General features: G+C 63.6%; 3 protein-coding genes across 6 annotated transcripts in view; 2 read left to right on the forward strand and 1 right to left on the reverse strand.

The window, feature by feature from the left end:
* Positions 1–722: 722 nt before the first annotated feature.
* Positions 723–3,776, forward strand: HGH1 (HGH1 homolog). The gene is given in 7 exon segments (XM_054590651.1): positions 723–890; positions 892–1,526; positions 1,599–1,699; positions 1,795–1,893; positions 2,093–2,184; positions 2,269–2,391; positions 2,473–3,776. Coding segments are annotated over 7 exon segments (1,398 nt in total). The 3' UTR covers positions 2,653–3,776.
* Positions 3,777–3,807: 31 nt separating this feature from the next.
* Positions 3,808–12,939, reverse strand: LOC129084454 (testis-specific serine/threonine-protein kinase 5-like). Its single transcript, XM_054590699.1, is given in 12 exon segments — positions 3,808–4,079; positions 4,152–4,196; positions 4,199–4,264; positions 4,578–4,663; positions 4,738–4,773; positions 4,775–4,868; positions 5,149–5,204; positions 5,296–5,498; positions 5,634–5,741; positions 6,045–6,242; positions 11,935–12,066; positions 12,928–12,939. Coding segments are annotated over 12 exon segments (1,308 nt in total).
* Positions 9,705–23,098, forward strand: part of MROH1 (maestro heat like repeat family member 1) — a 40,106-nt gene continuing 26,712 nt past the window's right edge. For 2 of the 4 annotated variants that reach the window (XM_054590585.1, XM_054590587.1), the window contains exons 1-10: positions 9,705–9,765; positions 17,035–17,138; positions 17,995–18,073; positions 18,190–18,335; positions 19,399–19,530; positions 20,027–20,189; positions 20,401–20,499; positions 20,869–21,020; positions 21,449–21,589; positions 21,858–21,950. In XM_054590585.1, coding sequence (XP_054446560.1) covers positions 18,052–18,073; positions 18,190–18,335; positions 19,399–19,530; positions 20,027–20,189; positions 20,401–20,499; positions 20,869–21,020; positions 21,449–21,589; positions 21,858–21,950 — 948 coding nt within the window. In that variant the 5' untranslated portion in view covers positions 9,705–9,765; positions 17,035–17,138; positions 17,995–18,051. Of the gene's footprint in view, positions 9,766–11,854; positions 12,077–17,034; positions 17,139–17,994; positions 18,074–18,189; positions 18,336–19,382; positions 19,531–20,026; positions 20,190–20,400; positions 20,500–20,868; positions 21,021–21,448; positions 21,590–21,857; positions 21,951–23,098 lie in introns of those variants that run through there. The other 2 variants (XM_054590586.1, XM_054590589.1) reach the window with 2 other exon arrangements.

Here is a 23,098-nt window from a genome sequence, read left to right on the forward strand (position 1 = left end):
ATCAGGAATGATAGGTGACCCCACTACAGACTCTACATATATTAAAAGGATACTAAGGGAATATTATCACGAGCTTCATGCCAACGAATTCTGCAATTTAGATGAAAAGGTCTCATTCTTTGAAAGACACAAACTGCCAAGAGTCAGCCAAGGAAAAAATGACAACCTGAATAGTCATGTATCTATTAAAGGAATTTAATTTGTAGTTGAAAAATATTCCCAGAATTTTAGGGAGTTCTACCAAACACTAAGGAAAGAAACGATACAACTTTTACAAACTCTTCCAGAAAACTGAAGAGTAGGGAATACTCCCCAATCCTTCTGAGGTCAACATCACCCCCAAAGACATTACAAGAAAACAGACCAGTCTCCCCCGTGGACAGAGAGGCAAAAAGCCTAAACAAAATTTTAGCAAATTAAATACAATAATATAAAAATGAAACTACATCAAGAGGCAAAGGGGGTTGTGCTGGGAGCGCAAGGCTGGTCTGACATTGGAATGTCAATCAGTGTCATTGATCATCTGTCTCTCCCAGAGAAGATCGATCTCTGCTCAATCCACGATGGAGGAGGGCCGATCCATCAGCCAGCCACCAGGGGCTGGCGGGTCACACCAAGGGATGGGGCCAAACAGGCGGCTCAATGCTTGTCCCTACGTGACCCCCGCCGCCGCCCCTCGCCACAAACTGGCGGGTCACTTCCGGCCGGCCCTCAGCCCCACAATGCCCCGGACCTCGGCGTGGCCCCGCCTCCGCATGATGGTCCCGCCCCTTGCGCCGAGTCCTCAGACTCGGATTGGCCGCTGTGGCTTCCGCTTTCTTGGTGGACGGGGCCACGTACCACGTGTCTCCCCGGGGCGGAGCGCGCGGACTGGCCCTGAACTGCCCGCGGGGTTGCGAAGTGTTGGTGGGCATGGGGGAGGTCGCGGGGGACTGTGGCTCGACCGCGGGTGGCGTCGGCCCGGCAGAGTTGCTGACTCCGGAGGCGGAGGCGGCGAAGCTGCTGCCCTTCCTGGCGCCCGGGGCGCGGGCGGACTTACAGGAGGAGGCAGCGCGGCACGTGCTGGCGCTGACCGGCTCGGGGCCGGGGCGGACGCTGCTGGCCGGCCAGGAGGCACTGCTGCGGGCGCTGGTCAGCCTGGCGGCGGCCCCGGCCCCAGCCCCTGCCCGCGACGCAGCCCGCGCCCTCGTCAACCTGACCGCCGACCCCGGCTTGCACGAGCCGCTGCTGGCGGCCGAGCCTGGGCTGCCTGCCTGCCTACTGGGCCGTGCGTTGGACCCGCAGTGGCCCTGGGCAGAGGAGGCAGCCGCCGTGCTGGCCAACCTCAGCCGCGAGCCGGCGCCGTGTGTCTCGCTGATGGAGGCGCTGACGGCCGCGGAGCTGGGGGAGTCCGGCCTGGAGCGGCTCGTGCGCGCTCTGTGCACGCCCGACTACAACGCCCGCGCGCCCCTCCATTACTTGGGGCCAGTGCTCTCCAACCTCAGCCAGCGTCCCGCGGCGCGGGCCTTCCTGCTGGACCCCGACAGGTGAACACCAGGATGCCCGGGGGGAGGGAGTGACAGTGAGCAGGAACAGCACTGACTGGTCCTTTCCTTCAGGTGCGTGATCCAACGGCTGCTGCCCCTTACCCAATACCCAGACTCTGCGGTGCGCAGGGGCGGGGTCGTGGGGACGCTGCGAAACTGCTGCTTCGAGCACCGTGAGTGGTGGCGGGGGCATTGCGGTGGTGGGCAATGGGGGAGAGAATGGACTCTGGGGCACCTCTGGACTGGCCCCCATCCCTGCCCTCCTCAGGACACCACGAGTGGTTGCTGGGGCCCAAGGTGGACATTCTCCCCTTCTTGCTACTGCCCTTGGCTGGGCCCGAGGAATTCTCTGAGGAGGAGATGGAGCGTGAGTAGGCTGAGTGGACCCTCAGGGTTGACCTGGCAGGAGGGAAGGCCAGTAGTGGGAGGGGAAGGAAGTGTCCCGATGAGGCTCCCTTCTGAGAACTTTTAGCAGAAATTTGCGGAGTGCAGATGGGGCTTACAAAGGTGGGGTCTGGCTTGGTTGCCTATCACAGGGACCCAGAGGCTCCCACATTCACCCCTAGGGCTGCCCGTGGACCTGCAGTACCTGCCGTCGGACAAGCAGCGGGAGCCTGACGCCGACATCCGCAAGATGCTCATCGAGGCCGTCATGCTGGTGAGCAGAGGTCCTGCGCAGTAACCCCATCCCCAGCACACGCAGGACCCCCTTGTCACGTGGCTAGCCTCTGCTCTCTTCCAGCTGACAGCCACAGCCCGGGGTCGGCAGCAGGTGAGGGACCAGGGAGCCTACCTGATTCTGCGTGAGCTGCACAGCTGGGAGCCTGAGTCTGACGTGCGGGTGACTTGTGAGAAACTGATCCAGGTGGGTTCAGGGTTTGTGGGGGTGGGGAGATGTCCGTGGTGTGCCTGCCAGCCAGCCGCTCACCTGCCGCCCTTGCTGCAGGTGCTTATTGGGGATGAGCCAGAGCAAGGCATGGAAAACCTGCTGGAGGTGCAGGTGCCGGAGGACGTGGAGCACCAGCTGCAGCGGCTGGACCGCCAGGAGCAGGAGCAGTGCCAGCGGGGGCAGCAGGAGTGGGAGCTGGCCCCAGAGCCCCGCGCGGAGGGGGGCGCACCCACCTGAGGCCGTGCAGCCCGCCCAGCACCAGGCACACCTTTACTAGCCCATCAGTCCTGGCCTCCCAGACCAGGCCTTTCTGCAGTGGCCTGCGGGTCTCGGTCACCTTGCTCGACGGCTGTGTCCTCCTGAGAAGCACAGCTACCCCTAAGCTCCAGGTTCACGCTGAGGACTCTAGGGCTGATGCCCCTTAAACATGGGAGGGTGGAGAGCGCATTCCTGTGCTCTGCCGCTTCCAGCAACAGTGCAGCTGTTCAGCCCGAGCCGGCCAGGCCCTGGGGCTCTCGGGGACCTGCAGGGGCTTGCTTGGACAGTGGGGCCATCGCCTTGTCTCAGGCGTGGTGGCAAGGCTGGACCGGAAAATGTCGCAAGCGTGAGAGGCCAGCTGGAGCTTTCCAGTCCCGGGGGCGCTACAGGGGTTGAGCCCAGGCGGGCAGCGGTGCCAGCAGTGCCCCTTCCTGCCAGCCCCACCGGGTCCCTCCGTCTGGGCCCTTGGCTGACCCTCCGCCTCAATGGGCTGACCTGGTGAGGCCTTCACTGGCTACAGCCTGCCCTGGGGGTCTCCTAGAGCTGCGCCTGCCTGGCCTGCCGTTCGGACACCGGCTGGGTGCTGCCGCCCCTTCATCCTCGCTCCCACTTGACCTGTGCCTTGGCTCTGCCTGCAGGCCCTTGCCAGCACAAGAGCCTGATTTTCCCCAGTGCCACATGCGGTCCCCTTAACTCTGCAGCATTCAAGCTGTTACTGGTGGGCTGTCAGTGTGGCCGCCCCCGCCCCCACCCCGTGCTCCTTCCCTGGGCCTCCTGCCAAAGCTGCTAGTGCCGTCAGGGGCGCGGAACCTGAGCCCTGGCCCCCCGGGGCCTGCGCGCCCTGCCGCTGTGGTGCAGCTGGGCTCTCCAGGAGCTCCCGCAGCCCTGCTCTTCGTCCTCTGTCCTGGTGCCGTTTTTGAAGCTGGAGGTCTGCCCACGTGTGCTGTCCCACGGAGGCTGGGTGCCGTGTGTCTCCCTCCACAGCCCCCCCAATTATAGGTCTGGAATGCAGGTGCATGGACTTACTGTGCCTGGTTCAGGAGCGTCCTGTTTCCCTAGTGCCAGTTGGTTGAAACCTCTGGCTCCAGAGAATAAATGGTTTATCTGGCTTCCATGTGGTCTACCCGCCTGCCCTCAGTTGACCTGGTAGTGCCCCGACATGCGCGGGGTGGCGCCCCTGGAGCACAGTGGAGGCGGCTGCTTGGAGGCGCCCACGCCTGGGTTGGCCATTGCAGTGCTTCGGGGCCTGAGCCCGGGGGAGCCCCCAGCTCCGCTTGGGCTGGCCTCTGGGGCCTCTGGTGCTGGGCCAGAGGCGCTCTTGGGGGTTCCCAGCTGCTGGGGGCGACGCTGCTGCAGGAGTGACCTTGGTGGCTCCGAGTCCTCTCTGGGCTCCCCCGGGTTCTCTTCTGGGAACCGCACTGAGGGGTCAGTCTGGGCGTCAGGGTGCCCAGCTCCCCATCCTCCGGGCCCTGCCCCACCTGGCGAGGCGCTGGGCACAGTGCAGAACGGCATGCGTGCAGCAAGCGGTGCATCGCCACCTGCCGTAGGTCCAGGCGCGCGGGCGGGCACAGCTGGGTCAGGTCCTGGCACTCTGCGGGCGGGGGCTCGGCAGCTGCAGCCGGTCCCCTTCCCACCTGCCCTCACCTCCCCACCCCGCGCTCGCCCTGCCAACAGGGCCGGCAGCTTCGAGGGGTCTGCTGGGGGGCCTCTGCCTGTCACCTCTGGGCAGACAGGCGCAGAGAGGCGAGGTCCGCGTGAGCTCCCAGCTCAGCCTGGCTTCCCTCTCACTACGGCGGGCGGGAGGCGGAGGCCAGGGGAGCCTCCTCTGTGACTCCTTCCGTGGCACAGAGGGGCCCTCTGGCCCAGGTCTGCTGGGACCTGGGAAAGGCGGTAGTGGCACTCACCTGGGGACAGGCCTGGTGGGAAGCTGGGGCCACGGCGCCCCTTGAAGGGCAGCTTCCCCGTCAGCATGGCGTAGAGGAGGACGCCCCTGGGGGCAGGGGCTCTTCAGGCGTGCCCCCCGCCCTGGGCCCCAGCCTGCGGGCTGCAGTGGGTGGCACGCACAGGCTCCACAGGTCAGCCTGCTCCCCCCTGTACTTTGCTCATGAGGATCTCGGGGGCGGTGTAGGCCATGGAGCCACAGAAGGTGTTCAGCAGGGCTTTCTTGATTCCCGACTGGCTGGCGAAGCCGAAGTCTACGCAGGGGTGCAGGGCAGGCGGTCCCGTGGCAGGGGCGGCACCAGCGGGTGGGCTCCGGGGGGATGGCTGTGTGGTGGGCACGGACGGGGGTGGCTGCAGGGTGGCTGTGGGTGAGGGTGGGGTGGAGGCCTCCCGGGAGGGTTGGAGGTCAAGCCAGGCTGGGGTCCAGTCTGGAGCAGACCAGGGAGGGGGCTGGGGGCCTGGCAGGCACAACACTGTGCAGGGGGTGGGTCAGGCCAAGCTGGCACGAGGGCGAGGACTGGGCCGCAGACTCACCCGTGAGCTTCAGGAGGCCTTGGTCGTCCAGCAGGATGTTCTCACATTTTAGGTCCCTGTGTGGGGAAGGGCAGGTGGGGCTGGGGCTGGGGCTGGGCGTGGGCAGGCCGCTCCTGCAGACGAGGGCAGGCCGGGCTGCGCCCTCACCAGTGCACGGCGCCCAAGCAGTGGCAGTGGGCCACTGCGCTGACCAGCTGCCGGAACAGCCTGCGGGCCGCTGCCTCCTCCAGCCCCTGGCTGCAGCGGTGGTGCGGCACCGCGTTGATGTGCTCCAGCAGGTCGCCACGGCCCACCAGCTCCAGCAGCAAGCAGGAGCGCTGGCTGTTGTGGCAGGTCTCGTACAGTTGCACCTGCGCTACCCCCGCCTGCCTGCTCTCACCACAAGGAGGGGCTGTCCAGTGCTCTGGATTGGGGTGTCAGGATGGAGCGGGGCTGGTGCCGGGGATGGGCAGGGTGGGGCCGGCCGTCTTGGGGTGTGTGCCCACCACGTTCAGGTGCTTGTAGGTAGCGTTGAGTGACGAGATCTCACAGGGCAGGAACTTGCGGGAGAGCTCCACGGGGGCCTCGGCGGTGGAGATGACCTTGATGGCCACCTGCGGGGTGGAGGGGAGCCACTGTGTGCAGACTGCGGCCCCTCGTGGCAGGACTGGCCAAGACAGGTCCCTTGTCCTCTGTGCACTTGCTGAACTTGGCAGGGTGAAGCAGGGCAAGCGGGGTCCTGGGAGACAGCGCTGTCCCAGGCGCTCATGTGCTCAGGGGTTCGAGGGCTGGAGGTGGTCAGCTTGTGGGAGGGCGCAGGGCCGGGGGGGAGCCGGAGCAGCTGGGAGGGACCCGGCAGGGTTAGGGCAGGGGCTGGGTTGGAGGGTGTCCCGAGTCCGGTACCGCGAGGAGGCGGCGGGCTCTCCAGGACAGCCTTGCAGGTCGGAGGCCGGCCTGGGGTTGTGCAGCGAGCGCTCGTGTGTGGCGTGGGCCAGGGGGACTTTGGAGAAGGCGCCGGGGCCGGCCTTCCTGGAGGGGAGCAGATAGCCCTCATCCCCGCACTCACGCCCCTGCGCCGTGAAGGTTTGCCGGTCCAGCTTTCGCCGGCCACTGCCCTTCACGGAGAGCAGGCCGCGGCAGAAGGGACGGCCGCGGCCCGCTCAATGCGGGCTCTTGGGAAGGGGTGGGGGGTGTGGCTGAGGCCTGACTTATGTCAGAGGGGCAGGGAGGACAGGGCCACCGGAGGCCACATGGGACCTGTGCCCCCTCACAGCTGCAGCCAAGTTTTGGAAGTCTTGCCGGGACTAGGGCAGAGGCAGGGGGATGACCCTGGCCGAGAGCTCAGGGTGGGCCCGAGGCAGTCAGGGACCGGTGCCGGGGAGGGCGGGCTCTGGGAAAGCGGGGGCGGGTTCTAGAACGGAGGGTTCTAGAGCGGCACCAGCATTGTGCCCTCAAAGGCAGTGTCTGTGTGTGTGTGTGTCCTTCTGTCCCAGGACCTGCCTGTCCTGAGAACACCTTGCTGGAGTCAGCCCTGCCCTGCATGGGGCCTGCTCTCTGTGTGGTGAGAACCCCCAAATGCTAGAGCCAGGATGAGGCCTCTGTGGGCCGCCCTGGGTGTAGCTGAACGCCAGAGACCTTTAAGGAGGCTGGGCGTGGGGCTCCCAAGAACATGAGGAGGGAGAAGGGAAGCACATGGCAGCCACTGTGTCACCTGCACCCCTCGTCCTTTGGGTGGGTCCCAAGGTGGCAGCCGAGGGGGCGGGAGAGAAGCACAGCCTTCCTCTGCTGAGGCCTGGAAGCTGCGCCTACCTGGGCCGAGGCCTGCTAGAGGACGTTCCCCCAGAGCTCCCTGAAGACTTGAGGACCTGTGTGCGAGGCAAGCGAGGCCTCCAGCCGGAGCCCACCGCAAACCCTGCAGCCCCAGGAGAGGGCAGCCAGTGCGGCCCTGCCCTGCCCTGTCCTGGAGAGGCTCCTGTGAGCACTGCCACCACGGGGAGCAGCAGGTCACATTCCCTGAGCACCTGCTGCGTGCCAGGTACCGAGCGAGCGGCCCTGGGAGCTGCGGTTACCGTCTCCCGCCGACCCCACCTGACGTGCCTGTCCCAGGCAGGCAGTGCTTGTCCAGGATCTCTAAGCGGAGCACAGCCGGGTGATACCCATTTTACAGGTGACAGAACGGAGGCCCGAACGTGCAGAGTCTCTGCCAGGAGGTGGCTAGCACAGAGGCGGCGGATGGCGGTCCTGCGAGTGTCCCACAGGCCTGGGCCGCGGTGGGGCCTTGGCGTCGGCGCGGTTGAGTTGTCCCTCACGGTGGCGGTGGTGTGCCCCGCTGCAGGGAAGGCCCGGGGAGTCTCTGCCGGGCATGCTGAGGCTCACTGTCTCATCCCGGTCGGACTGTGGGCTGCTTGAGAGCCAGGCTTGTGTTTGCCCTTCCTTGCTCACCCACAGGCTGCGTCTGGCAAATTGCCTGGAATATAGCAAACATGGACAAGCTAACTGGTTTGTTGTTGTTGACCCGCAGGTTAGGTAAAGAGCAACCACTCCAGGTGTTCCAAGCAGAGGGGACTTCAGGCCCGGCTGCTCCTCAGACGTTGGGAGGGCTGGAGAAGGGCCCTGGCTAGCGCTAGCACAGCACCAGGGAAAGGTGTGGGGCTCCTGCCGAGGGTGGCTGTGCCACTGCCTGCCCCCACCGGCTCCCGCTGGGGCCGGGGACACACCGGAGGCCAGCAAGCCGGTCCCCGGCTCCTTTCTGCAGCCCATCTTCCCTCCTCTTCCTCCGTAGGCCGGGCCATCCCTCTAGCCCACAGACGCTCCTTGAGCACTCAACACGCCCTGGGCTCGGTGCTGAGCGCTTGGGAGCAAATTGCAGACACGGGCCTTTCGCAGAGCTTACTGTTGGGGAAGTGAGGTTGGTGTTAATAATTTAACAAAACTGACCAGGCTGGTGTGTCTCAGTAGAGGGCCTGCCGGCCTGTGAACCACAGGGTCGCCAGTTTGATTCCCAGTCAGGGCACAGGCCTGGGTTGTGGGCCGGGTCCCCAGTAGGGGACGTGCGAGAGACAACCACTCATGGATGTTTCTCTTCCTCTCTTTCTCCCTCCTTTCCCCTCTCTATAAAGAGAAATAAATAAAATCTTTTAATAAAGGTGAAGTGACATCTGTGATGTGTGCTGGGCAGTTTGTGTGTTCGGGGACTGAAGTCCAGCGGAGGCCGGGGAGGGGCAGGGCCGGCAGGGCATGCAGCCCTGGCCTGGGAAGATGGGTGGGGAGATAGGAGAGCAAGCCGTCTCGGGGTGAGCTTGGAAGGAGCAGCCTCCTGTCTTCCTCTCTGGCAACCTCCACGGGCCTTAGTTAACCCCTGCCCCCTCCAGGCTGGTGGGATTACGGTTGGAAGGTGGGGTTGGGGCTCTTCCCGAGGGGCCAGCCTCATCTGCCAGCACCTCGCTCGGCCACTTGCGTTCTGTCCTCCCCTACAAAAGAAACAAGCCGAAGCCCTTCTCTCTGTGAAGAACAATGGCCCTCCCCTCTGTGGCCACCCTGCCCTCGTGCAACCGACCTTGGGGCCCCACTCTGCCACGTTGCACCCGCACCCAAACACTGCAGACCTAACGTGCAGCAAGACACAGACACTTGTCACACTGTGGATGTAGTGTTGGGACCACTTCCCTCCCGGAATGCGGCGTTCACTTCCTGAGCTCTCTGAACGTCCCTCGCTCCTTTATTTTGATCTGTGAGCTGGTCCAGGCCATTTCAGCCTCGGGGTCTCTGCAGGTGCTCGTGTGTGTCTCTGCCTAGAACGCTGGCTGCTCTCCCAGCTCCCAGCCGCGCCCCCTTACACCATGTCGTGTGTTTTATGGGTCGTTTACTTGCTTATTATCTGCCTCTCCAGACCCAAGGTCCTGAGCGCAGAGACCTGTTCCTCTTCATCCCAAGATCTGCCGGCACACTGAACACAGCCTCCTCTTGCATGTGTGTGCGCACATTTGTTCGCGGGGGGGTCGGCGGCCCCGGGGTCTCCAGGTCCTTATTGGGTATTTAGTATGTGTGTTCATGTGTGAGAGAGAGAGAGAGAGCATAGTGCGCGTGTGTGTCCAGGTCGGGTCCACCCGGCGCGCGCACCTGTTCAGGCGTGTGTTTGCGAGGGGACCGGCTTTGGGCGCGATGGCGCGCAGAGCCCGCGTCTCTCTTGGGTCACCCCTGTGCGGCTGTGTGGGCGGTGTCTGTGTGCGGAGATCGTGAGGGTATGAGTATCCAGTGGGAACACTGAGGAAAGTGAGAGAGGAGACCAAGCATCCGGCTCGCAGAAAGGACCTTGCGCCTGCGCAGTGACGGGCCGAACCCGCGGTGGAGCCAACAGTCCAGCGGGGCGCTCCAGGGGCGACCTGGGCGGGGCCGAGCGCGAGGCGGAGTTTGCGCACTCCCGCTCGCTGGGGCTCAGTAGGCGGTAGGCAGCGGGCGAGAGGGACGCGCCTCCGACCTATCAGCGCAGAGATCGCATGGGGCCGGACTCGGGCCGCCGCGCTCCGGGTCGCGATTGGCGAAGGACGGCTGGGGCGGGCTCGACGCTCGGCCCCGCCCACTCCGGTCTGCGGCTGGGCGGGAGGGCTGCGCCCGGCCGCGGCGGCGGCTGCACTTCAGGTAACCGGCGGGTGGGGGCTGGGGCCCCGCGGCGCTCGCGCGGGGAGGCGCTCGTCGGGGCAGCGGGGGGCTGAGACGGGACGGCGCCGCCTCGGCCAGGTCGCGCTGGAGGCCGAGTCGGGGGGCTCCTCCCCAAGGTCACCAGGCTAGCGCGGGGAGCGTACCCGGCGTCGTGGGGCCGAGCCCGCCAGCCCGCCCTCCTCCCACCGGGCTCAGGTGCGCCCAGGTCCCCGCAGGGCCCGTTCGCCGCGTCACAACCCGGAAGAGAGGCTCGGGAGCCCTGCCGCTCGCCGCTTCCTTACGCCGGCGCGGAGTGGCCGGCCCCTCCCAGGGTGGACGCGGGGTGCCCGGGCTGAGGGCCGGAGGTCCCCTGTCCTAGCGCCTGTCGCCTCCCTGAGGGCATGTGGTCCACGTTCCTGCTTCCCCCAAAGGAGGCTCTGAGAGTCTCAAAGCTGAGGATCGCTGTATCCTTTCCCTTTGACATGCAAGGGGCATTTGTCCGGAGTCACGAGGGTCACTGGTCAGAGGGTGTAGGTGGTACAGTGGCGGGGCCACGGGAAGCCCAGCTCTCAGCCAAGGTGAGAGCTGCGTGGTGCCTGGCCAGCCCGGGTCCCTGGGCCCCTCGGCCTGGGTTTGGGTTCCGATTTTCCCGCAGCGCCGGCTCAGCGGCGGGGCAGCGTTAGGACCAGGGCTCTGTGGGCACAGGCGGTTCCCACCATACTTGCAGAGGTTCCCCTTTTGCCGCGGGAGCGGCAGGGCGGGGAGGGGGCTCGAGTGCAGTGAGGCCAGCGCTAAGCACCGAGGGGCGAGGGGCGTGGGCGGGGCAGAGGGCACTGGGAGCGGAGGCGTGGCCTTGCCTCGGAGTGTAAGCTGGCACGGCCCGCTGGTGGCAGGGGCACGGAGCGTTGAGGCTGAGGCCATCTTTGAGGGGACCGTCTGGAGGCAGGGACTGTTTTGAAAGGGGATGTTGGTAGGGGTGGCAGAGGTGGAGGAGGAGGCCAGGAGTGCACCGCAGGGTGTGGGAGGGAGGTGAGGAACAGGACGGGGCGGTGCTGATCCCTGGCCCCGATAGCTGAGTGCCTGGTGACACAGGAAGAGGTCAGGGGTGAAGGGTTTGCGCTCAGCGAGTGGCCCCAGTGAGGAAGCCCGGCGGGCACTGGGCCCCAGGAGACCATGGGGAATCCTCGTCAAGGACACACTTCCGGGGGTACGACTGTGACCCGGGGCACCGACCGTCAGGTCAGCGTTCTGGCGGCCAGAGGGCCTGGGAGCGGCCTGGGCTCGAGGGAGCAGGTGTCTCTGGTCTCGCTTTGGTGTCAGCGTGGAATGACCGAAAGTCCGCTGTCTCAGTCACCTTTTTTTTTTTTTAAAGAATTTATTTATTTATTTTTAGACATGGGGAAGGGAGAAAATCACCAAGCCATTGCCTCTGCCTTGCCCCCAACCGGGGGCCTGGCCCGCAACCCAGGCCTGTGCCCTGCCCGGGAATCAAACCAACGAGCTTTCAGTCTGCGGGATGATGCCCAGCCCCCTGAGCCTCACCGGCCAGGGTGGTCCTGGTCACCTTGAGGCCAATGTCTAGGCCGTCATGGCTCGTTCAGACCAGCTTCTCGCTGGTCTCACTCCCCCAGGACACCAGTGGGTCGGAGCTGGAGCCGTGGGGCCTGTGCTTGCTCGCATCGCGGCTGAGCCATGTGACTGGAGCAGGTGTCTGCTCTTAGTTTTCAGACCCAGGGTCCTCGAGGCCCAGGTGAGCAGCGGGTTGCTGCCTGTGTGTGGTTGGCAGCCCACGTCTCTGAGCCCCGTCACCAGCCCTCACGGGTCTCCTGCAGACGGGGGCTCCCAGAACGGCCTGCAGCTCGTGTGCTCTCCTGGCCAGTGCTCAGGGAATTCTGGCTGCTGGATGCCATGAAAAATGTGCTTTATTCAAGGAGCTGGAGGGGCCCCTGGCCTTGGGCACTTGGGCACAGCTTGCTTGGCTCTGTTGAGCAGTAGTGTTCTCAGAGTCCATGAGCACCAGCCAGCCCAGGTTCTTGCTGGTGACTCTGGAAGGGGACTCCTTCTCCAGCTGCAGGGCTGTGAGGGAAAGTCGCGTGGGCCTCCCTCTGGCTGAACTTCACCCTGACTTCCCAGGCTCCCCGCCCAGACTGGCTCCCCATACAGACTCACGGCCGTGGGGGCGTGGCCTGGGGCTTGGTGCCGGTGGCCTGGTGCCTCTGTTGGCCGGTGCCACATCCAGTGGCCGCGGTGGTACACCAGGACGGAGCCCGGTGGGCATTTACACTTGCGGTTCAGCGCACGCTGAGGCCAGGTGAGCGAGGAGGAAGCTGGCTCTTACCCACGCGTCCGGTGCAGGGAGGGGGAGGCCTGCCCCCATGACCTGGCTGCAGAATGGAGCTGGTGGGGGCCAGTCCTGGCTGAGCCCTGCCCCACCGCTGACTCGCTGCTAACTAGCTGTGTGTCCCTCAGACCCGCTGGGCCATGCTGGCCGGGCAGTGAGCGTCAGCGCCTTCCTGCAGGACGGGGGCCTCCCGGACCCTCCCCCGTCTCTGCAGCCCCTCCCCCTGTGGCGTGTGCGCCCTGTTTGCCATCCACGTGCTCCCAGGTCTGGCCATGCAGACGGGCACTGTCACCCCCTGAGTGTCCGGTGTTAGTGCACAGACCGCCTGGTCTGGGGCAGGGTGGCCCGTAGGAGCTGACAAACCAGCCTTGCTCAACTGGGCATGGCCTGTGAGCCGAAGGGTCGCCGTCCGATTCCCAGTCAGGGGGCCCAGTCCCCAGCAGGGGGCGCGCGAGAGGCTGCCACACACCCGTGTGTCTCCCCTCTTTCTGCCTCCCTGGCCCTCTGTCTAAAAAAAAATAAAACCTATGGAAAAAACCCGCAAAATCGAGCCTTGCTCAGATGTGTTTCTTTCCAGAAGTTTTATAGTTAAAAAAGAAAAGCATTTTATTTATTTCTAGACAGATGGAAGGGAGGCAGAGAAACATCAATGTGTGCGAGAAGCGTCGGCTGCCTCTCCCACGCCCCCAGCCTGGGGCCTGGCCTGTAACCCAGGCCCAGGGCCTGACGGGGAATCGAAGCAGCCGCCCGTTGTTTTGCAGTCTGGTGCTCAGTCACTGAGCCACACCAGCCGGGGCAGAAGCCTCACGGTTTACACTTACGCCATGAGTCATTTTGCCTTTTTGTGCGTGGTGCAAGGCACAGACTGAAGTCCACTTTCTTGCGTGTGGGTGTCCAGTTGTCCGGTACCGCCTGTCGGGACATCCACCCCTTCTCCACTGAGCTGCCCTTGTGTCTTTGCTGAGAATTGGTCAGCCGTGTCAGTGAGGCACGGTTAGTCTTCCAGTGGTTTTTTCAGAGTTGCTTTGGCTCTTCCGGGCCCTTTGCATTTCCATATGAATTTTAAAGTCAGTCTCTTGTTGCTTACAAATAGCCTCCTGGGATTTCCATGGGGAACATATTCAACCTGTAGATTCCTTGGGGAAGAGCTGATGTCTTTGCTCTGTAGATCCACTTATTTGAGCTTTCTTTAATATCTTGCAGCAATGCGTGACAGTTGTAGTGTATTGTCTATCCTGTTTCTCAAATTTATCCCTAAATATTTCATTTTTATATCCTGTGGCCTTGCTAGCTGATTTCTTGTAGATTCTGTAGGGTTTTCTACATGAAGGATTGTATCACCTGTGATTAAAAACAGTTTTACTTCTGTTTCACCTTGAGCGTCCCTGCCTTTCTTGCCTTGCTGCACTGGCTGGACCCTCCAGCGTGACAGGTGGTAGGAGCCCCGTTCCCTGTCCCCCAGGGGCGGCAGGTCGTCTTCCCCCACTGAGGATGGTGTTCTGCAGGTTTCCCTGAGGTGCTGGCCATTTTTGCTGTAAGTGGATGTCGGGTTGTGACAAATGCTTTTCTGCATTTACTGAGATGGTTACAAATGCTCCTGAACGTGTCCAGCAGGGGTTTCATCCAATAAACCCTCTGCAGGTTGAAAATACTGTAGGATGAACGGTGCGTCGATTGCTGCACTGTAGGGCGCTGGTGGTTTAGGTTTGTGTGCCCGGCGCTGCACCCGCCGCTCCGGCCATGCGTCGGGCAGAGGGCTGGGCTGCGCATCGCTAGCCCAGAACAGAGCACAAATAAGAACCCTAAGTACAGCCCTGGCTGGCAGGGCTCAGTGGGTCCAGTGCTGGCCAACGAACCGAAAGGCCGCCAGTGTGAGTCCTGGTCCGAGCACAGGCCCGGGTTGCCGGCCGGGTCCCTGGGGTGGGGGTGTGCGAGAGGCAACTGACCAGTGTATCTCAGACACCTGTCTCTCCCTCTGTTTCTCCCTTCCTTCCCCTCTCTCTGAAAATAAGTAAATTAATTAAAGACAAGGGTAAGTCCGGGTTCTACTGAACACAATGGTCGCATTGGTGCTCTCGCACGGTTGGAAGTTGGGTGTCGAACCATCGCCAGCCGGGGACTGTCTGTCTGGTTTTCCTCTTCTGGTCCATCACTGTGGATTACAGTGGCTGAACTAACCCTTGTGTTCATGGGAGAACCCCTGCTTAGCCATGATAGAGTGTCCTTTTTCACCTGTTGTTGGATATGATTTGATAAACTATCGTTACGGATTTTTGCATCTGTGTCTAGGAAGAATATTGATCTATAGTTTCAATTACTGTGTTTCCTATATTCTCTTTTTCTGGCTTTGTTTTCAGACTAGTGCTGGCCTCATGGAATCAGTTGGGAAGTATTCACTTATTTTTAATTTTCCTGGAAGAATTTGTGTAGAGTCGGTATTATTTCTTCCTCATACAGAGAGAGAGGTGTTGGAATCTCTTGCTGCAATTTAGATTTGTGTGTTTCCCTTGCATTTGTATTAGTTTTGGTTCTGTGTGTTTTGAGGCTCTGCTGTTAGGTGCAGAAGCGTTTGGGACGGCACGTCTCGGACACCCCTTGTCTGATATGAGCAGAGGCTCCGGTTTTCCTGTGACTGGTGTCCGCCTCGTTTTTTTTTTCTCTCCTTCTGCTGTAACCTCTTTATGTTAATATAGTCAGTCCTGCCTGTGGTCTCTCTCTCTTTTTTTTAACTTTAAAAAATTTTTTAATTTATTTATTAGAGAGAGGGAGAAACACTGATTTATCAGCTCACTTATCTGTGCACGCATCGGTTGCTTCTTGCATGTGCCCCGACTGAGGGTTGAGCCAGCAGCCTTGGCGCATCGGGACGACGCTCTAACCAACTGAGCTACCGGCCAGGGCACCTGCGGTTTCTTGACTATATGAAACACAGTTATGCTAACTGTCTAAATGTTCTTGCCTACAAATTCTTTTTTCTGCATCATTTCTGGCCAGTTTGCATCGATTGGTTCATGCTCATTATGGGCTGTATTTTATGTTATTTTTCGCTTGTTTGAATGCCTGGTAATTTTTGATTGGGTGTCAAATGTTGCCCTTGCTGGATGTTTCCATTTACCATCTCCATTTCCCTTTTTGGAGATTTCTGTGTTCCTGTTGTTCTTGAGCTTGGTGCTGGGGTGCGGCCGAGTTACCTGGGAACAGTGTGAGCCCTTCAGGTCTCGCTCTTCGCGGTGCTGGCTGAGACCAGAGTGGCGTTTGGTCTCGGGCTCGGCTCACTGCCTCGCCGAGGCAGGCCCCGCCCACGCTGTCTGCCTGCCGCCCTGAGAGTTCGGGTGCCCCCCCCCCCCCTCCGCCGCTGGCTGCCGGGGCCTCCAGGGATATTTTTCTGCTCACCCGTTGGGTGGCTCTTTTCCTGGCTTTGGGTGGTTTCTTCTTCTTCTTCTTTAAGATTTTATTTATTTACTTTTAGAAAGATAGGAAGAGAAGGAGAAAGAGAGGGAGAGAAACATCAGTTGGTTGCCTCCTGCATGCCTCCGTCTGGGGACTTGGCCCGCAACCCAGGCCTGTGCCCTGCCCGGGAATGAGCCTGCGGCCTTCCAGCTGGCAGGCTGGCGCTCCATCCACTGAGCCACACCAGCCAGGACATGTGGTTTCTTCTTAAACGTGGTGTCGTATTAGTTTCGTGTGGCTGCTGTGACAAATAACCACAAAAGTAGTGGCCTAAGCAGCAGGCACTTATCTTAAAGCTCCGGAGGGCGGCAGCCTGCGGCGGATGTCACTGGGCTGAGACCGAGGGCCGCAGGGCTGCTCTCTGTTCAGGGGGCTCTGGGGAGGAGCTGCTTCCTGCCCTTTTGGGCCGTGGGCAAAATTTTGTTCTTTGTGTGTGTAGGACCGAAGTCCCTGTCCTCTTGCTGGCTCTCTGCTGAGGGATGCTCCCAGCTTCTACAGGCCTCCCCCGGCCGGGCCGGGCTGACAGCCTCCTGCCTCCATCTCCAAAGCCAGCCATGGAGGGTTGAGTCCTTTCTGGGCTTTGATGTCTCCTCCCCCAGCTAGATTGGTTGTTGCTTTTCAGGACTTGCGTGATTAGGCTGGTCTCACCCACGTAATCCAGGGGAGCCCCCACCTCTGTGCCCTTAAAATCCCCTCTGCTGTGTCACGTGACAGCCACGGGTCTGCAGAGGAGGGTGTGAGCGTCTTTGAGAACATCAATCTGCTGCTCAGTGCTGCGCAGGAAAACAGCTGAGCAACCAGAGGACCCTGTGCAGGTCTCTGGGATTCTCTCTGGTCCTAGAGCCTGCGAAGTCCAGCAGGACCTAGGTCTTCCGATACTCTCCCGGCGTCTCCTCAGCTCAGGGGCGTGGCTGCTCCGCCGGGATGTGCCCTCCCGGTGAACTGGAGCGGGCTCTGTGTCCCCTGTCCTTCACTCCTGATGTCCACCCCCCTGCCAACTATGGTTTCATGTGTTCTGTCCAGGGTTCCGGTTGTGTGGCTGGGAGGGCAAGTTGATCCACTCTGCCTGCGGGGTGGGGCGCTGATGGCTGTCACGCTCCCGTTTTCCGTTTGCTCCCGAGTTGAGCGAGCACAGCCGTTTGCACCCGTATCAGAGGCCTTCCCGGCTGCGTGGGGCTGGAGCTGGCCTAGTGCCTGTCTTGTCGCAGGCACTGGAGATAGGCAGCTGTGGCTTTTCACAGGGCAAAGCCTCTGCTCAGGGGCAGGCTGCCCACCCCCCAGATTCAGGCCGGGTCTGGGAACTCGGGATTTGGGTTCCGTGTGATGGCGCGCTTACCTTTGGGAAGTGCGTTCTGCGGGCTCTTTCTGGGAGGGACCTCGCGCCCGCCTGACAGGCATGGTGTTTGGGGTTTTGCCGTGTCCTTGCTCTCTGCCCAGAGAGAATGCATTTTTATCTCTTGTTTCCGCGTTACTTTCAGATGCTTTCCAGGAAGGACGCGGAAACACCCTGCAGATGCCGCCCTCTTCAAACCAGAGCCCTTCCATCTGCTTCCTGTCTGCCTGGGATTCCCCGAAGTTCCTGGTCTGCTAATTTTATCTTTCCTGTTTTCTAGTGTTCTCGCGGGCTTAGTCTCTAAAACACGCCGCCCTCCTGTCCTCTCACTGAGGTCCCGGTGACGGGTGAGCGCGTGGGACTCATCTGCCGTCTTGAGCTGGATGCTCGTGTATCTGTAACTCCCTGCCTCTCCGTCCCGTGGGTTTTCTCTTGCCTCTTCCCGCGTGTGCACAGCCACCTGGCCGGGCAGACCGTGGCGTCTCGCCTTTACTACCTTGGTCCTTTCAGGGAGGGAACGAAGAGGCAGTGGGCGCCCCAGCGAATCGAGGACACGAGTGTTGGGAGCAGGTGGCCCCCCGCTGAGGGCCCAGGCCCTCTGGCCTCACAGCTCCTTGAGGGTGTGAGCGAGGCAGCGGGGCGGCCACGCAGTGGGGTGGAGAGGCCCTTGTGTGGTTGCCGAGATTTCAGGTGCCAGCAGACTCGCCGGCCCTGGTGCTGCCCCCCCAGCCTCTCTCGGCCCCCAGAGGCGCGTTTAGGCTGCGCTAGAGCTCTCAGCGTGGGGACCTGGCCCTGGGGGCTCCGGTGCCTGTTCTTGGCCCTCGGGTCTCTCCCACGCGCAGGCCCCGGCCCCAGGCCTCTCTTCTTCAGAGCCAAGACAGGGACTCTGCCGCGCCCGCGCCCGCGCCCAGGGATGGGCCCATGGGCGCCGGGTGGGGAGCGCTGGGACCGTTGAAGGGGACCCGGCTCCTCCCCGGCCGGCAGCCCACATGTGGCAGGGCCCGTCGCACAGAACGGTTCCTCTCCGTGGCGGGTGTCCCGCAGAAGTAGGGCTGCTTGTGACCGAGGAAGCTTAGGAGCTCAGCGTCTGCTTTGGCCACTCCAGGTTTGAGACGTCGTTGTCCATGTCCACACCAGGCAAGAGGAGGCCGAGACCCCCACGATGAGCATGTCCTACGTGAAGAGTGCGTGTGTTTGTGGGGGCGGGGGGCCGGGGGGCTGCCGGGGACGTGCCCTGTGCTCCCGCGCTGGGGCTGGGCCCTCAGGCAGGTCTGAGCGTGAGCGGGCTCTGTCTCCACAGAGCTGTGCACCATCCTGCTGGACGCCATCACCGACAAGGACCCGCAGGTGCAGGAGCAGGTGTGCAGCGCCCTGTGCACCCTCGGGGAGTCGCAGCCGGAGGGGACGATCAGCGCCTGTGAGGAGCACCTGCGGCAGCAGGAAAAGGTGTGGGGCCAGCCGCCCACCCGCGAGGGCGGCCTGCGAACGCGGGGCAGGGCTGGTGAGGCAGTGCCGCGGGAGGGGCTGTCTGGGGAGGATCCTGGTATCGCGGTGGGTGTGTGGGCTTTGGAGGTGGAGGCTTCAGGGTCTGGGGACGGGGTCAGTGGGGTCTGCAGGGCGAGGCCGGCCGTTCAGGCACAGGGCAGAAAGCTGCACCGGCAGAACCTGGGGCGGGTGGGGGAGGGCGCTTCCGGGACAGAGGACCCGCCTTGCCTGGGGGCTGTGGGTGGGCCGTGGGTGGGTTATGGGGGGGGGCCCTGTTACCATCCCCTGCCACGCCCACCCTCCCTGCCAGGTCAGCACGGTCCCCGTGGGAGGTGGGCAGGCCCTGCAGAGGGGGTCTGCGGAGGGGCCGGGCCCCCACTGCCCTCCAGACTTGGCGGACTTGTCAGAAGTGTGGCAGGCTCTAGGGACTGCCTGTCGGCTGCACAGTGGCCCCCTTACCACAGTGGGCGCCTGAATCCTAGGTGACACTGAACCCCATACGCACGACGTTTCTGCCTGTGTGTACACACCTTTCCACGTGACGGAAGCACTTTCGGCTTCTCCTTGGCCACCTGAAGCGTCAGCATCACTGTTCTTGTGTTTCGGGGCCATTGCTCAGTAAAATAAGGGGGACCTGAGCACAGGCAGCGCGGCACCCCGACAGTTGACCTGATGACCCGCGGCTGCCGGGCGGCTCCCGGGCGGGGAGCGGGGGGCCTCGCAGAGACGCTGGGCCGAGGGAGGGCTCAGCCTGAGCGGGTCGGAGGTCTCACCACACCCTCGGGCTGGGCCATGCCGGGGACGGCGGAGGTCTGCGCTTGCTCTCCGCTCGCCATCGGGCGGCACAGACCCCTTCCGAAGGCCATGTGTCCCCCGTTACGTGCGAGGCTTTAAGGCGGTCCCGAAGGCCAGGAGGAGCGCTCCTGGGTGGGGCAGGCGGGGGTGACGTCCTTGTGAGTGACCCCGAGAGAACACGACAGGCTCCGCCCCCTGCCGGCCCCTCCGCAGCGGTCCCTCTCCTCAGCTGGCGCATCCGTATCGGACGATGGTCCTGAGGGCCATGGAGACAGTTGTGAGCAATCACATTGGCAAGCTGGACAAGGACACGGCCCGGGCCATCATCCTCCTGGCCTCCAGCGAGATGACCAAGGCAAAGGTACGCAGGGCGCCGGCCGCGCTGCTCCCTGGCGCGTGGGGCTGGGCGTGGCTTGGGAGCTTCGATCCCAGGCCTCCCCCCGCCCCCCGCACTGTGGGATGTGGGTTTGGGCCTGGCTGCCGCAGGGTTGGCCCCCTGGCCCTGCCCACTGAGCACCCTTCTGGGTGGGGAGGGTCGCCGCGTCATTTCAGAGGCAGAGGCGGCAGCAGTGAGGAAGTGCCTGAGCTGTCCGGGCGAATGCAGGGGCGCCGGTGCCCACGTCCCGGTGTTTGGGGCACGGAGCCAGGCTCAGCATGGGCCTTTCCTCCTGGGGCTGTGCTTTGCCCCGCAGGTGGCGTGGACGCCGTGGCCTCCGTGGGTGGGTGGCCGGGTTTGCGGTCTCTGACAGGCGCCAGTGGGGGGCCTGAAAGCAGGGCACCGAGGGCAGGGTGTGTGGTTTTTGCCTCCTGGTGGCGGCTGGCTGGGCCGTCAGGACGCGTTTCCTCCCGGGGAGCAGGACGTGGTCCAGGACTGGCAGCAGGCTGCCAGCAGCGTCCTGGTGGCGGTGGGGCAGCGCTTCGTGGGCATGGTGATGGAGGAGCTGCTCAGCAAGTTCCAGCCCGGGACCCTGCCGCACTGCTTCGTGGTGCAGACGCTGGCCGACCTCGCCGTCTCCAATGGTAGGTGGCGCTTGGCCTCCGCCCCCTTCCCCCTGTGCTCTCGCGCCAGCATGGCTTTCTCGGCACCCTGCTGGCTCCTCGGCTCCCTGTGTTCAGCAGCTTTGCCGCCTGCCCCAGGCTGAGCAGGAAGAGCTCAGGCCCTGCAGGGAGCGGGCGGCCGGGGCGAGAGGGGTGGGCGGGGTGCCAGGCCGCTGAGGCGCACACGTTGCAGTGTTCGGCACGGTGCCCTTCCTGACGACCGTCCTGAGCACCATGCTGCCCATGCTGGGCCTGGCCAAGCACGACTCCATGAGGATGGCGTTCTGCTGCGGTGAGTCGGGCCCAGGGCGGGCGGGGGCTTTGGCGGGGCCCTGGGTCCTTAGGACCGCAGGCGGGGGTGGGGCCGGGATGGCACCAGTGACTGTCCTCTCCCTGCGCCTGTGCCCGTCTCCTGGGGACACAGTCTTGTGGCATTAGGGCTGCTCGACTCCAGGGACCACGTTTTAACTAATTACATCTGCAAAGACCCTAATTCCAAGAAAGGTCCCCTCCCGAAGTCTGGAGAGGGCACGACCTTGGGGGACTGCGCCCGGTGGAATCCCAGAGTGCGAGCGGGGCCGGTGCGCTGGGCGGTTGTGGATCATTCCGCACATCAGGTGTGAAGCCCGCGGCCGCTCCCGCTCACCGCCGGCTGCTGCAGCTCTGCAGCGCTTCAGCGAGAGCACCCTCGAGTACCTGGCCAACCTGGACCAAGCTCCGGACCCCACGGTCAGGAAGGACGCCTTTGCCTCCGACATCGGCAGTGCCTACGACATCCTCTTTCACCAGTGGCTGCAGAGCCGCGAAGCCAAGGTGCGCCTCGCCTGCCGGCCGCCCCTGCCCCCCTGACAGTGCCCTCCCGGCCCCCTCCCGCCGCCTGGGCCGCCTCTGCCGTGTGGCTAGAGGACGGAGCCGTCTGCCTGCACGTGCCCCATCCCAGTGCCCTGCAACCAGGAAATGAGGTCCCCTCCCAGGGGGCAGGCGTGCCCTGTGTAGTCTCCCCTGCAGGCCCCTCAGAAGGCGCCGGTTCCTGAGCCCCAGTTGCCGTGGACACCCCTCCCCCTCCCCCACGCCTGGGGGGTGCCAGGGCCTGAAGACGGCAGGAGGCCTGGCCCCGAGGACCCCATCACGGGGCCGGCCCCCGCCCGCCAGCCCCGGTTCTCGGCGGGTGAGCCCTTGGCCGCCCTGTCCCCTGGGGGCCGGGGGCCTGGCCGCAGCAGTCTGTGTTGCTGTCCCCGCAGCTGCGGCTCGCCGTGGTGGGGGCCCTGGGGCCCGCGAGCCACCTGATGCCCAGCGAGAAGCTGGAGGAGCAGCTCCCCAAGCTGCTGCCCGGAGTCCTCGCCCTCTACAGGAAGCACGCCGAGGCCGCGCGCGTGTCCAAGGTGCGGGCTCAGCCCGGGGTCTGGTCCGGGGTGCCCGCCTCCGGTGGGAGCAGGAGGGGCCCCGAGAGCTGCTTGGGTTCCCCGGTGGGCGGGGCCCCGTCACGCTTCCCCTCAGTGCCCCGCCCCGCCCCGGGCAGCAGCTCGGGAAGCGGCACCGCCGGCCTCATCCCGCATCCCCGTTCCGGATCCCCCCCCCCCGCCCCGACTTGTCTAGGTCGGGGGAGGGCTGGGGGCTTCCGGCGGCACTGATGGCCCCTCTGCCCGGCAGAGCCTGGGGCAGATCCTCGAGGCCGCAGTGAGCGTGGGCAGCCGCACGCTGGAGGTCCAGCTCGACGCCCTCCTGGCCACTCTGCACGCTCAGGTAGGCTGGGCGAGGGAGGCGGTGGCGGGAGCGCTCTGGGGTCAGGGGGTCCTGCTCGGATGAGAGGTGTGGAGGCCGTGGGAGCTCGGTGGCCGGGGGCTGCTGTGTCACAGGGAGACAGACTGGAGGGAATACCCTCTGATCTCAGTCGTGCAGAGAAAGCCTCTGAGGAAGCTCAGTGCCCACCCACCCCCAGAGCTCTCGGCAGCTGGGGCTGGAGAGGAGCTCCTCTCGCCCGGTCGAGTTTACTGGGCCACAGCGCGCGACCGGCACGGTGCCTTCCGGGTCGGGGGCAGGGGCACCCCACTCGCCGAGAGCGGGCCCAGGGCCACTTCTCGGAGAGGGAGGCAGCAGTGGGGCTGAAATGTGTGCGGCCCGGGGGACGCGGACTGTCCCTCCTCGCCGCCTCCCAGTTCTGGTCCCTGTTTGCTTCCCCCTCCACGCTGGCCTCCTCTTAATACACAGCTGACCCTGGACAGCACGGGTGGAAGCACTGGGTCCAGTCCACTTACACGCGGATTCTTTTCCGTGAACACTGACTTTTCCCATCGCTCACTTCAGGGTCAGGGTACAGCGCATGATGTGCACAACTCACACAGTGTTTCTCGGCTGCCGGTGGCGCCGGCAAGGCTTCGGGCCGCAGCGGGCTGTTCGTAGGGAGTGCTAGGGCGCCAGAGCTACATGTGGACTTGTGACGGCTCGGGGCGCAGCGCCCCTGACTCTGCGTTGCTCGGGGTCCCCTGTGCGAGCGACTGCCCGCTGCCCGTCCTGCTGGGGGGGCCGCTGCGCGAGGCCGGGGTCGGTCTCTCTGGGTCATGGCCGCGTCCCGGCTACTAGGCCGGCACCTGCCACTTACAAGCACGCAGGACGGACGACGGTGCTCATCTGGGAGTCACTCATGCTCCACACATGTGGGGACTAACCGTGCACACCGACAGTATTTCTCTATGCCAGCAGTGACCCAGGGGGAGGACAGAAAAAGTCCTCTGTTGCTGGGCTCTGTTAATGATACTTTTTTGCCACGAGACACAATTTTCGCATCGCCCTTTGTCTGTCCTCTCTGACAGCCCAGGTTTCCTTATACTTAGAAAGGCCTTTCAATCCTGTGCTTGTTGCATTCTCTCATTCCGTTGTGCTTGCAGTGTTGA

This window comes from Pteronotus mesoamericanus, unplaced genomic scaffold, assembly GCF_021234165.1.
Source record: "Pteronotus mesoamericanus isolate MK-2021 breed Mesoamerican mustached bat unplaced genomic scaffold, CSHL_Meso_final scaffold_174, whole genome shotgun sequence".
NCBI classification, from domain to species: domain Eukaryota; kingdom Metazoa; phylum Chordata; class Mammalia; order Chiroptera; family Mormoopidae; genus Pteronotus; species Pteronotus mesoamericanus.